The sequence below is a fragment of the Echinococcus granulosus genome (assembly GCF_000524195.1).
Source record: "Echinococcus granulosus chromosome Unknown EG_S00140, whole genome shotgun sequence".
Classification (NCBI taxonomy): Eukaryota; Metazoa; Platyhelminthes; class Cestoda; order Cyclophyllidea; family Taeniidae; genus Echinococcus; species Echinococcus granulosus.
The window spans coordinates 142,056-156,298 of record NW_020170520.1 but is presented as its reverse complement, the minus strand read 5'-3'; the positions used below and the strand labels follow the sequence as shown (position 1 = coordinate 156,298).

Below are 14,243 nucleotides of genomic sequence, written 5' to 3'. Positions count from 1 at the left end.
CTAACGCCAAGCATTACCGAAACCCTGAACTTTTACCTTGATCCATAACCCTAACCCTATTTGTATTTGTGTAATTTGTCCTGTGTTTTTAGGTTATATTTCCGAATTTGTTATTCTTCCTTTTATCTATATTTTTTATTGTTTTCCGTTAGAGGGAATTATTTTTTTCATGTTCGGATTTGATTTGTGGAGAAGGAAGTGCTTATGCAGTGTGTGCGTTATTTTTGTTTTCGATATTCAGAGAAAATGTTCTAAAAGAATTGATAAAATGATGAGATTGCTCGTTGTCTCAAAGTATTCAAAGCCCGCTTTTAGCACCGTACGGTTTGTTACCGAGGACGTGGACGTTGTATAAATTGTTGAGCTGCTCCAGAATGATAAATGTGAGTACGGTGTGAGGTCCAATGCGGAAAAGATAAGGGGTAAAGCCCTTCCACAATGCCGTCACCCCCTCCGACTTCACTGTGCGGCTCAACACATCCTAAGTGAATAGGATGCAAAGGGAGAGGGATTTTAAAAACGTATTCTCAATGCTGCCACTTTACGCACACACGTTTGGTAGGAAGAGTGCGATGTGTCACTCAATGCGCATGATGCATCCCATGCATCAGCAAGTGCACAATCTACCTAGGGAAATTTTGAAACCACTAAATTAAAACATCAGTAGGCATAAAAGCTTCTTTTTAAAGTGGAAGAAACATCCATTATAAATGCATGAAATAGAATTGTTGAAAACAGGGAATAACATTTACTGATCTCCTTAAAATACTGAATAATCTCAGTACGCCAAGCAGCCGATTTCATAATTAGGCATGAAATGCTCACGTTTTTGTAAACATGTCATAATGGCTAGTGTGAAGGTCTTGAGTGGACATATAACTTACAAAGATACCGGAGTACTCAGGGCGGCCATTAATAGTGCGCATGTTTTGGATGCGTGTCTTGGCGATGTCCACGGGTAGAGAAGCGATGGTGGTAATGAGGGCAGAGCACATGCTCGCCGTCAGGTGCAATCCGAAGCCGTCTTGCATAAGTTCTGCCGAGATTAAAGGAAAATACTGCAGAGAGTGTGAAGGTGTGGAGGGGTGTGGCGGAAATACAGCAGGTTAAACTCCACAACCTACCACTTTCTAGAAGGATCTGCTTGAACTGCGAGTAGGAGACCAGTTGGGCCACGTTCACCACTGCCGCTCGACCCATCGTCGGTAAAGCACCCTATGTAATAGAGTCAACCCTTAATGTAACTCCTAAAAATCAAACAGCTTTGTTCCAGAGGAAATAAACTAATGTTGCCATAAGATGTAAATAAAATGGGTAAGAAGTATAGCAGTGTTCCATCGCTTCCCCTGAGTTTTCCACTAAATTCATTTCGTTTACCTCAATGCAATTTCACCAACTTTTTCCGATCTTGAAAAGAGTTGGAACGTCAAATTTGAGACTCTTTTACTGATAAAATATTAGACCCAACCCTACTGACGCAAACAAAACATTGTAGTTTGGTTGGGATGTTTTACAATCTTGATAAAAACATCCATCGTCCAGATGAATAATTGAGGCAACAGTCAATAAGCGGCATAAATTTGAAGGAAAACAAGTGAAAATTTTGATGGTGGGAAGTTAAACATTAGATAAGGAAGTTTTTCACTGAAATCATCTATCCATAAAACAATTGCAACAACGTCAATTGTAATGACTTCTGATGGAAAATGAAACATGGTTTGAACTTGCGAGTTATCTTTCCAAATACGCCCCAACCAGTGTCCAAGCATAACTACAAAATAACCTTTTCAAGGTCAAATATTGTGGTGTCAAGTGCATGCGAACTGAAAACTGAACTAAAGTGCAACTGGCTCACCTTTTGCGGACTAGAGAAGTCATCAGTGCCTTAGCGTTAGCCAAAAAGAAGTTTCATCGGTAAATAATGTAGGGGGTAGATGAACAAATTTCCCAAAAAAGTGTGGAAGTGGTGGATCATAAAGATGAAGTACAAAAGTACAGCGTGGAACATAGATCGCTGTCGACCATCAACTTGGGGACTTCGTGAGACAACGCTATTGAAATAGCAATGGCTTGCATAGAGCAAGTCATGACGTGTTGGTAGACCACGACTCACACAAGGACCAGTCGAACACAGATGCCTATTATGCGATTAAGCAATCCAGCATACCTATTTAAATACCTGAAGACAAGGAAGTGCATTATGATGAGCTCAGCAATAGACAAAGAAGGGCAGAAAGTAATTGCTGGATGGAGTGAAAACCTAGTATTTTTCTTCCAAAAAATACCAAACAATTTAAAACGAAAACGTAAGCGGAACATTCGAATCGGCAACCTTACGAACACATCCAAGGTTACTGTTGCATTGCTTTTGAAACGAACACCGCCGATTTTGAACATTGTTATGAAAGTGACTAATAAATGGAGGAATGCTACTTATTCAGCCAGTAGGGTAAACGCAAGGACAGCATTTCAGTAAACCAAATTAGCATGTGGGCATGCTTGGCATTTACGAATGAGGACAATGGAGAAGACGCACCCTCCAAAGAGCGAAGAGACCCTCCTCTTTGTAGATTCGATAAAGGGCGTTGAAAACATTGGTGTAGTTCCTTCGTTGAGTCGCTGGCAGTCTGAGCAGGAAAACAATGAAGGCGATAAAAATTCATTCCAGCCCCGATATATCGAAAGTGGCTGTTGAGTAAAGTGAAATGGTAAATGTACAAATATAAAGACCAGTTATATAGCAATAATACCATCCGTTTATCAATAGTAAAGTGTATTTGATGCACTTTCCAAGAAGACTATTAAAACACTCTGCATGGCAGGAAGCATTAAGCGTGTACAATTAAGAAGCATTCCGTTAGACTGCTCAAGCACGACTGTGGAAATGGCAATGCAGCTCGTAACGAAGTAACTTAGATGAGACCTCACACCATCCCTTCGGTAAAAACTCATTTACTTCATGATACGTGAATCATCCATACAGCGGTTTACTATCCATGCAGGGAGAACTGATAAAAATGGTCACTTTAATAACCCATTCCATAACCAAATCAGATGAATGGATTTGGATAAGAAACGGATAAATTGTCCAAATGACGCCACCTAGAAACTAGAAAAACGCTTATTCACTCGCTGAAATCTGGGAGGTTGCGCAATCATGATGGCTAAAAATGGCTTCGAAAACTGGCGTCTTCAAGTTAAGCCAGTGCAGACCCCGCATTCAGTTCCGGTCAATTAAATTTGGTATATTAATGAAACAGACAAAGGCGGAGTGAACCTGAGCAAGTTTCAGCACACCCATACAGTTTAAGTAAACATTTCGACGATGAAATGGTGCCTGGTACAACATTCGTTATCGTCCACATGGCGTAGCAAGCGACATTTTCGACATAAACACAGAGATGTGAAACGAATTGATAATGGTGTAAAGTTGGGAGAGTCTCGTTAACAACCTAATTGCAAACTAGTGATAAATACGAAAGATGATCTAGTAGAAATTTTAAAAACTGAAGAAGTTTGTCACAACACTAAGACTAAAAGAATGACGAGTCCCCATTTCTGCACTTAAATATTGTAAATGTAAGAACAATAGCCCATTCGGTATTACAGTCAACTTGAATTGAAAGGCCAAAAAATGTGAAAACTGCATTGGAAGCACTTCCATTGAATGTGTCAGAAACTGGTAAATACTATGCAAAATGGAGTTAAAAGGGACCAAAAGCTGCTTAGCAGATTTGAAACAAGTCCCAAGCGAACTGTTAAGCTTTAAAATGATTCCACTGGTTTTGCAAAATGAATGGTTTAGCTAAATACACCACTTCCGTAGTAGTTATTCTGACCTGCATGTAGAAGAACACGCGGCTTTCAGGACAAAATGACCTGGCAGAGAGAATAAAAAACATTACAAATCAGTCAAAGACTGAATTCACTGCAAGCCGCTAATTAGCTAAAGCAATTTTGCAAGCCAAACACCCCCCATTAATGCACCACTGGGTTAGGATTCGAGGAAAGCATAAATATTGAAAGCACGTGAGAATTAATGAGAAAGATGAGCGTATTAGTATGCAATGCTAGTAAAAGCTGGAACATTCGGTCGGCAGGAGCAGAAAATAGTGGGTAAAGCAAATGGAAATGCAGGTTGTAAAATCTTTTCGAAAGATAGACATTCAACATTTTTGAAAAAGACATGCGAAAGCGGGCTACAAGGTATTAACAATAGGGGGACATACTTGCCGTCAGCAGTCATGCGGATAAGGCAGACCTCGGTTGGGGTGCCAACGAAGGAACCGAGGACACCAGCGGTAAGGCCAATACACATCTTGGCCAGGAAAGAGGGTGGACCGCCCGATTGTGAGCGAGAGCTGACGTACTCAAAGAGGCTCGTGTAGATGCCCAGTCGAGCCGTCGTGTATGTTGCCTGTCGCAGCAGCGCCGCCGACAACCTGCAGATGGGAACTGATTAGGAAACAGTGCAGACGAACAGATCGACCAACTAAGTGCAACTAATTGGATTTAGACAGACAAAAGTATACGTTGCGAAAAGGAGGAGGATGCCCCCGTTAGGAATAATACTCGATCATGAGATCAAAAATAATCAAATATTGCTGGAAATTTCTACAAAAGGCCACAAACCGTCCACATTAGAAGCCGATAATGGTAAGGGTCATAATTCCACATTAGTTAGAACTGCGCAAACTTCTGAAACATTGCTAATTATTGGACTAGATAGAAGGTTTCCACATGCACGGGGAAAGAAAAGAGGAGAGTCCAGTAACTAGGTTGGTATCTGCAGCGTTCAGACCAGCAAAAATCAGAGTTTACAGTGACCTTAGGGACGCGTCACATCATAACATAGCAGTATTATGATGGATGCCTGCAAGCATAAACAGGAGAGCGCATCAGTTGAAAATTCACAAGTGCAACCAGCTGTGTGCCAGTCCAACCAGCACCATGAACAAACAAACGTTATTGATCCACTGGACCACAACTGCATCTATTCCAAATGTACGAGTTTGGTGCGTTATTCGCATTTGTAGACCCCTCAACACTAAGCCAGTTATAGGCAGAATGGGGGAATAGTAGCGCAAGCAGACGCATTCGAAAGGTGGTGATAGCTATGAGCTGGCTAGAATGAATAGGCAAACCAACCCAGTGTAGAGTTTGAGGGCGCCCTCCTGCCTGACGATGGTACGGATGGCATGGGAGGTGCTGTCGTAGACCTTCGCGGTACCACCCTCGCCTTCAAAGGAAATAGGCATTTTCACCACCACCGCCCTTTTTGTTCTCTTTTTCTTTAAAAGTCCCAATTTGCAGTACAAAAGGCGTAGGCCTATCAGCAAAAAGTTGCTTCCACAGACTAGTATTCGTGTAAGCATGAACTCTCATCACGAAACGAAAGAAAATAAAAATAAGATCGAAACCGGAGGCAATAAAATATGGATGTAATAAACAACAAATGTAGCAAGTAAAAGCGAAAGATTGATTTTATTATGGGAGAGAATGACATTTCAATGAAACGAAATAAGGTAAGCCTTGATTGGCGTATTTCTCGGTAGATACTATAGCACACTTTGATAGAAAGGCTACGATGTGAATGGGATAAAATGACAGATAATGCACAGCAATCAGCCAAGGTAATTTTAGAACATCTAATATTAGGTTCATTTGAGATAAAAACTCGGTTCACTTCTGTTACGTGAAATTTGTGTTCAGGAATAACAACTTCGTTTCATTGGAAATGAGCACAAACGTAAATTATTATAACGCATTAGATGACGTACCGCTGACTTGGAGGCGTGTCTTCACCAGATCGAGCGGCTGAACGACACACGTTGCCATCATGCTGAAAGCATCTGTAATTTTAACTATTGTTTTTCTTCCTAAACCAGTTGCTCTATATTTTCGGTGTGTAAAAAGGTACACAAGACTATAAAATGAACTTTTCAAGATGTAGACACCTTACATGGACGAGCATATCTGAAATCAGTGGCAATTTAGAAGTGATTGAAATAAACCTCATAACATGGGAGTACGTTTATAAAAACCTTTCGTTCTAATTCACCGGAGACTAAAAACATTATACCAAAACAAAATTTCTACAAAATAAACGTTTAGTTTATCAGACCATTACAAACTAAGACAGGATGAACCCAATTAGGCGATGTACAACAATGGCCTCAACAAAAGCTAGACATGGTAGTGATACTTTAATAACGTTGTAATTCAAAATGAAAAAAATAAAAAGCGGATACCCAGCAGAACCACCGAGGACGAATTTCATATACTTAGGAATGAGTTTTTGTGTTCTCTCTGACATCTTCAAATAGATCAGCGAAAAAGCCGACGCAAGTTAACTGCTCGGACACTATTTCAAACAGTAAAACAACGGCACAAATCAATGGACTCATGTCAAAACCATAGTTTATATAAAAAAAGGAAAATCGCTAAGAATTAACTATGACCTAATATTGTGAGTAGAAATTTCTATTGACAGCAGTCTGTGCAAGGTATTGGTTATGGCAATGCTCATAAATATCAAAGCGTTCATTTTGAGTAATAACAAAATGATGAAAACTAATAAAAAATGACAAAAATTTTTAAAGTTCATGTTTTTTGATGTTGCTTAATTTGTTGCTCTGATTACCATAAAATTTCACTTAAGTTGAATACATTGGGGCATCTACGATACTCTCATTTTTACAGCAGATTTTAGGATGCCAGGGTGCCATAAGTGATAAACCTGCCTAAATTTTTATTTAAAAGTCAAAAATTTACTTGGTCTTGTCCCGAGTTTCCGCTGAGTTGGTAGAGATGCAAAATGTTGTGGAAGAAAATATGCAAATAATAAGCAAAATGGATGTGAGACCGTTAGCGCGGCCCAAACGCAATTGTAATGTAATATTTGGGGAGTCACTCGTAATTTAAGCCGCGCCAGTAGCCATATTACTTTATGCATGCCGAAAATATTGATATTCTGTCCGTGCATTATGCCTTCTTTCGTCTTTAGCAAGTCTGGGGACGCTACACAATGTTTTAGCGGATGATAATATTTGACAAATGTTACAGCATCCTACAAACGTTTATAATTAAAAGGACGAATTGTTTAATTGATTTCTTAAAATGTTTTAAGAGACCTTACTAAGACTTTTTAAAAGCTGAGCAAATGCAGTTTTCTGACCCATAATTGGTTAACTGGTACATTTATCCCCAAAAGTCTTAATCAAAGCATCTAAGTTAATGCATCGAGCAGCTTTTATGCATATTTCCGATATTGTACTCTCGCTGAAACCTTATATTAATGAAATCAAACCTGATCTTCTGCTGGGAAACCAAAGCAGAATTTATGAGAAGTGAGCTATTGCTTTATTAACCTTGGGGACCAGTTTCACTAAGATTATCTATCTAATTTCTAGGTGGTAGCTGACTTATTTATGTCAATTTACCGATTCAACCTTCAGTAATAAACACTGGCCAACTTGTGCATCTCAGTGACTTTTAAAATCCAAATTCGAGTCCCTTGTACCGGGAACCATATCATCACAGTTGGAGATCAAGGTTAGGGCTGTACAACTAATTACACGTAAAAAAGATGCTGGCTTTTAAAACACGTCAGTTTTAAACCGGATACTGCTTATTGACTCTTGTGTAGCCATCCCTAAACACGTATTTTTACTACTCACATAAGAGTAAATAAATAAAATCACTTACTTCATTATATAGCGCTTCGTATGAATTGCATAAAACCGGGTGCGGATCAGACGCAAGGGTCAATTTAACTGCGGCACAAATCGCTTGTGCGAATCCGCACTCAATGCCTCTCACCTGATTTAGAGACTGGAGGGTTTCAGCAGCACCTACGATGCTGTCATGCGGCTATAATGTGTTGAAATACGTAGCCTACTCACTTTACCACCTGTAACCTATGAACTCGCTCCTTTCAGTATCTAGAATAAGCTCCTTGCTTAAGGCCTTTTTCTCCTTCAGATTAGGCAATTACCAAATGAAAATACTTCCTCGCCCTGCTTGCGCTGAATGTAGCATAAAACTGCAACCATAAGTCAGGTTAATAGAAATTTGCAATTTACGATCATGAAACCGCAATTTAAAACCGAAATAAGTTAACACTCCGTAAATTTTTAATCACCTTAACCGACATTTAGGATCGAGAATGATGTGCAGAGTTGGGATATGCTGCTGAAGCCACTTTTAAAAGACCGATAATTATTTGAAACTGAGATAATTCTGGGCTTTTGGGGGTTTACATTTGTATATTTCTACCGTTAACATCTGTCATTTTCTTAATAAAGAGATAGGTGCTCATGATGACCATGAACTTTTGAAAATCGTTACTTACTCTTCATTCGCACAAATGATTTCCTTTTGACACATAAATGTGAACTGCTTTCATAAATTCTTTTCGTGTTAATATGTCATGTGTATGTAATTCGAAAGTGAGACAGGTATTTGGATTCTTATTTGTTAACTGTGATTTGGTTTTTTTAAGTGCTTTTATTCTAAGTGTGCTTCGTCCCGACTTATTATTACGCAGTACATCAGCAAGCATAAAAGTTTGCGACTTGGGACTTGTTGAGTTAACTGGGGCATCAGCATTACAGCTAGTTTTTGGCCTCACAACATGGATGTTAAATTCTAAGAAGATTATGTTTTATGCACATTTCTTATACTTTCCCAAGATATTTCATTACATCTAGTGATCACTTCGATTCACCTCCATTTCAGCATCACCACATTCGACCGGCGTAACTACACCACAATTTGTGCAACCGTGATATCTGCTTTATAGAGAGGTGGTCATATTAATCGCTTGCATTTCTAAATTTATGGGTGTAATAATAAAGTCCTTCAAATTAAGGTTGTTATTTTGCAGCATTTGTTAAATTCACGGAATAAAAGTAGAACCTTCCTCCTCTGTAAAAATAAATGTGAAAATGTTTAGCTTGTAGTTATGTTAGCACTATGTACTGTTCTGTAAACTAAAACTTTGACCAAGCCGGAAAAATTCAGTGTGGCTCGCTCTGACAATGCTCGGATTTGCTCACCTGATTTGTAGGGTCTTGGCAGAAAAACAATGCCTTTTTCTTATAAAATCTATTTTTTTTAACCATAACCTGCTCGTTCTCAAGGTGTTTAGAATGCTGAGAAGAGGTGCATTAAATACGCTGGTAAAATGAACTATTTCAGACTGCCAGATCATGCACCAACTTGCCCATGTGATTGACGGTCCGTATTAGTGAGAATTCAAGACGCTTCTGCAGTCGCTGATTTGTTACGCCTAATATTAGTCGGAATTTAAAGATAATTCGAGCTCTTTAAGAGGTCTCCTTCAAATTTTCTGGGACTTTTGTTAGGAGCATTCCACTTGGTATTTATAATGCCGCTTAATCTCCAAAATAAACATTTCAAACGGTGATATGTAATACAATAGTGGTTTATCCCTCGGTACTGGTGAGGCGCCACCTTTGTACTTTGAATTAGTCCCCTTGTACTTCGCTGGGTGGGCTGGCCTTTTGGGCCATGCCAATGGCCCAGACACCTTCTCTGCGCTGAATATATATATATTCCGCCCGAGTATTGTGTCTTCATTCGTCTTCAGGGAGTCTCGGGACGCTACAGATACCGCACCCAGTGGGTGTGCCGTGGTTGGAGACGCATTTTTGATGAGTTAATGAAAGCAGAAGTGTCTGTTAAATTAGTGAGGTTTTGAAGGAAAATGTTACAGAAAGGTTAAACTAAAAAATATAATACTACTAAAGTGGGAGCATTACGAATGATTCACGCACTTCAAATATTCTACAGACTAGTCTTAATAAATGTTCATTATCTGGATGGTTTTTATCAACCTGTTCTTACTAACTCTGCTTTTAGTTTTTTATTGTCGGCAAAGGATAATAAAATTGCTCAAAGTTATTCATTCAGTTCTATACATGTTATGAACGGGGCGGACTCAAAAGTCCATGATTTAGTCAACGGCTACTAGGCATGGGAATGATTTATTTTGAGGGAAATGATTTCCGGTATCTCGCAAAATATTTACATTTTAATTTTTAGCAACAGTCTGTCATTCTCTTGATCTTCTCTTCATAGAGTTTGCTATGTGGTCCTGCCCCCCTCTTATGTAAGCAAAAGTGCACGAATACAAGTTTCGGCATGCCTGAGAGATACGTGCCGTCTTCAAGTGGGCACCACCCGATTGATATTTTAAGCACCTCTCAAGATGTCTTGCCAAAAAACAATCCTCCCTGACTCCGAAAGGATAGAGGATTCAATTCAAAAGAAAAGAGAGGCTCGAGGTTTTCTGCTTTTTCCTTTAAAGTGCATGCATTGCTTCAAAATGTAAAGCAATACCAACGTCATTTAGGCTTCCGAGTAATCAGAATTAATTTTAGTGCACAAAGGAATGCCAAAATAATCCTTAGTGAAATAAAAGAAAAACACCTCCAGATTTATCGGTGATGGGTTTAATGCTAGTGTGAAAGCAACAGGCAGATTGAACAAATGCCCTCCAATAGGTGTTAACCTGGATTTGTGGCTTCGACAACAGCACCAAGGTGCGATTGCTTCAGGAGGAGACTGGCATTATAGCGTTTAAGATACATTGTGCTTTATAGATTTGCTAGCAGCCCGGACGTCATCCACCATTACCTGTTACGATATGATTTTTAAAATAAGAAGTGTAATTTTTTTGACACAAGCAACCATGGCCCCATGCACTTTCGTTTAATGGTCATTACTTCTAACCAGTTTCACAAATTTAAGACTAGTATATTAAAATCATAAACTTATAAAGCTAAATAAAAGCAAGTTTACATTACAAGATTTTGCACAAAATTTCATCAAATTTCTTGCCATAGATGTGGCACAATCAGGAAGTATGAAACCAAATATCATACCGCTGCTTTCTTCGAATTTTGCATTTATAGTCACACTTGAATTTCCCAATCTGAATGTAATGCAAATCCTGTTGCTTCGATCTCACGGTAGGAAAATGTGTAAGTCGTTTTTTTTCGCCGTAGATACGGGCTGCGCAAAACACGTGTTTGCATAATCCTCTAGGCCTAGCCATTGGTGGATTTTTCCATAGCCAATTGCATAGGCTCAAGGTCGTATGTAGATGCAGGACTTAATTTAAACGAGTGAGTTCGCGCACCCACACATTAGACAAGATGACTGGTTTAAGCTACTACATACCAACGACGGCTGAATGGTGTGGCTCCAGGCGATTTCAGGCTTCAGCTCAATGTACTCATAAACAATGCTTCTGCATGGACCAGGAAATATTTGGCCAGATCGCTAGAATCACGGATCACCTCTACCTAAGTAGCCTTCAGGCTCTCACACCAAACCGTCTGCGCCAACTGGGAGTAACACAGCTGATATCCGTCATGGCAGACCCAATTCCAAGCGAGGTTACAGCCCAAGTTGAAAGGCATACGCAGATCCCCGTGGAGGATATCGACTATTCCAACCTTCGGAGGCATTTCGACGAGGTGGCGGATCGGATTGCTCGTGAAGCGCGTCGTGGGGGCAAAACGGCAGTGCATTGCATGGCTGGAGTTTCGCGTTCGGCTACAATGGTACTAGCTTACCTAGTGAAGCACCAGGGGATGAGCCTCTTTGAGGCCTACAAGTATGTCCTCTCGATTAGGCCGTGCATTCATCCAAACATCGGTTTTTGGAGGCAACTGATAGCCTATGAAGAAGCTCACCGTGGCTATAGATCTATGCGAATTGCCAACGACGGTGTTTCTCACTCAACTACTTATCCAGCATCCTCAGACGGAGTGGACTGGATTTATCCCGCCACCAAACACCGGTCTCGAGGTCGGAAATATTGGAGCACCAATTAGGAAAGTTTTTGATTTCGAGGTGGCTCATTACTGAGCTTTTTGACACTAGGCTCCATTTATCGCGACAATCTGGGTGCTTTACCTTTGATGGAGAGTTTAAAGAGGAGAGAGAAAAATTGTTTCGCCGTGTATTTTTGTATGAAAAAGTGCCATCTTATGTACTTCCTCCTTTGTTTCAATTTGCATATTTACATTTACCCGGGCAATATGAGGGCACATGATTCTCAATGCTCCGCAACTTTATGCCATTTTGTGTCATTTTCGTTATTTGTAAATCATTCGAAAGACTTCTTCTTTCAGATGAACCGAAATAAATTATTCAGGGCGCTTTTGTGGTATCATATTGCCAAAATTTTAGTAACAACTCCCTAACAGACCCTAAACTGGAAAATAACTCCAAATAATATGCAATTTCATGTAAGATAGTTTTTAGAAGGAAAGTTAATTACTTTTAACGTTTGGTTAAGGGAAGGTGAGTTGAGAAGCACTGAGAGGAATTCGGGTAATCATTCAGCTCGAAAAAATCATCCAAGTTTTCTCACTTTTAATAATTGCGCCTTTTGCTCGAAATTGTGAAATACCAAAGCTTCATCACAACTTCTGTCCAAGACCTTCGAAATATACATTTTAGGCGTTTTAAGGATGCTCAGCATACTTTTGTAGCGATTTTTTGTGTTTCTCTGTAGCGTTTTAGCCATTATGCTAGGTGTATTTTAGGTTAATGGGATGTAAGAAGTGCTGAAGCGGTAATTCGAGATATGAGTATGTGCTAGCCTTGAAAAATATTTTTTCTGCTTCGCTTTTAATCGTTAAGCACTCATTTTTGGGAAATAATCAGGCAGTGTAATTGGTTTTCAACTTCCTAGACGAGTGTATATAAATTTGCACCTCATTTTGCACCATTTCCTTATTAGTCTAACGCCTATGAACACTAAACCTTGCACATTTTCCGAGTTTTTCCCACAAAGTGTAACAACTGTAATAATGAATATAAACTTGTAATTGACATGTCCCACTTGGAAAAAAGCATGATATTTGAGAACCGTTTCTCACTGCGGAGGCAGAAAATTTCTCTCTCGTTAAAGTGGAGGCTCTAGACCCTGCGTGAGATCGACGAGTATACACACGCTGGAGCAAAAGTACATCCTCGCCTCAGTTGGTGGAGCATGCGCGGCGGATCTACGTTACACCCAAGAACGAGGCTTACTGCGAGTTTGTCGGTCATGCATAAGGTGAGAAAAAAATTTGCGGATTTAGTGTTGAAGTATTATCTCATTAGATTGCGTAGCAGCCCTACAAAACTTTTTGATTTTACAAGAGGTTCATGGAGTGAAATCTCTGACGATGGGTTGTTTTACGATTTTCAAAGTCCAAATGTCATCTTGTTAGCAACCAGGCTGTCAGTAATGACCACATTCAAGGAATATTGACAGGATAGTGGAAACCGTAATTCACAAGTCGAAGATAGGAAAGCATGCATTTGAAGCCTTGGCTTTTGGGGTCAAATTGCAAACCACAAATGATAATGCTAGTCGGGAAATGTTTTAAACACGGGAACATTACCCAAGTTGCAAACAACTAAAAATGATCCTCTTTTAAGATCAAGGTAAATAATCAACTGACACTTATGTTAACTCATCTTACAAAAATGACTACTAATTAACAGAATGTGGGTAAAATTTTGGGACAAATAAAAGAGATTATTCTGCTGTCGCTTAAAATTTTTAGGCATTTTAACTCCAGCCATTTGCCGACTGATTTAAGTGTTTAATTAATGCTTTCGAGGTACTTGTGAATTCAGAAAGGATAATCGGAGCTAATGTCAATAACCTAAATCCTGCAAATGACAGACTCTATAAAGACTTACTTTCCCCACTTGATGAAAATGGCCATGCTTAATAGTCCTCGTTATTTTGCGAAGCATTGCGAATTCAAATTTCCCAGACTTGCAAATCCTCAAATACAGCATTAATTCCCTAGTGGTAGAAGCACTCGTGAAATCAAACTGATCAAAGTAAGTTTCGGAAGGACCAACTGGTTATCCGCATCCGCATTTTAGAAGAAGGATATTTTAATTAAAGTACGAAAGGTGGTGGCTTTCAGTTAGTTTTCTCTGATACGTTCTATGCGTTGGATTGGATTCTGTTGATTGTAACTCATGTTATTTACCTTAAACTAAAGTGGGCTTCGGACTTTAAAATAATACAATCTGAGCATTCTGCAATGCTACTGGACCAATATTTACAACAAAAGACATTCGGTATAAGTTCTTCTGCAAATGGGGAAACCTCTCTTTATTTACGATTGTCAGTTTGTAAGGTAGAGAAACTTAAAGGCTTTCCTACAACTCTTTAAGACTTCCCTAAGGGCGAAAGA

The 14,243-nt window shown here is 39.5% G+C and overlaps 2 protein-coding genes across 2 annotated transcripts; one reads left to right on the top strand and one right to left on the bottom strand. All coding sequences in view use genetic code 11, as the record gives it.

Annotated features, from left to right (window-relative positions):
- Window positions 1–298: 298 nt before the first annotated feature.
- Window positions 299–5,838, bottom strand: EGR_09278 (2-oxoglutarate/malate carrier protein; the record flags this gene model as incomplete). The annotated part of the gene is made up of 7 exons (XM_024498527.1): window positions 299–481; window positions 885–1,036; window positions 1,125–1,215; window positions 2,537–2,627; window positions 4,230–4,442; window positions 5,149–5,239; window positions 5,781–5,838. The coding sequence occupies 7 exons, from the start codon at window positions 5,836–5,838 to the stop codon at window positions 299–301; spliced, it is 879 nt and encodes a 292-aa protein (XP_024347071.1).
- Window positions 5,839–11,183: 5,345 nt separating this feature from the next.
- EGR_09277 (Dual specificity protein phosphatase) lies at window positions 11,184–11,867 on the top strand (the record flags this gene model as incomplete). The annotated part of the gene is made up of 1 exon (XM_024498526.1): window positions 11,184–11,867. The coding sequence occupies one exon, from the start codon at window positions 11,184–11,186 to the stop codon at window positions 11,865–11,867; it is 684 nt and encodes a 227-aa protein (XP_024347070.1).
- Between the last annotated feature and the right edge of the window lie 2,376 nt (window positions 11,868–14,243).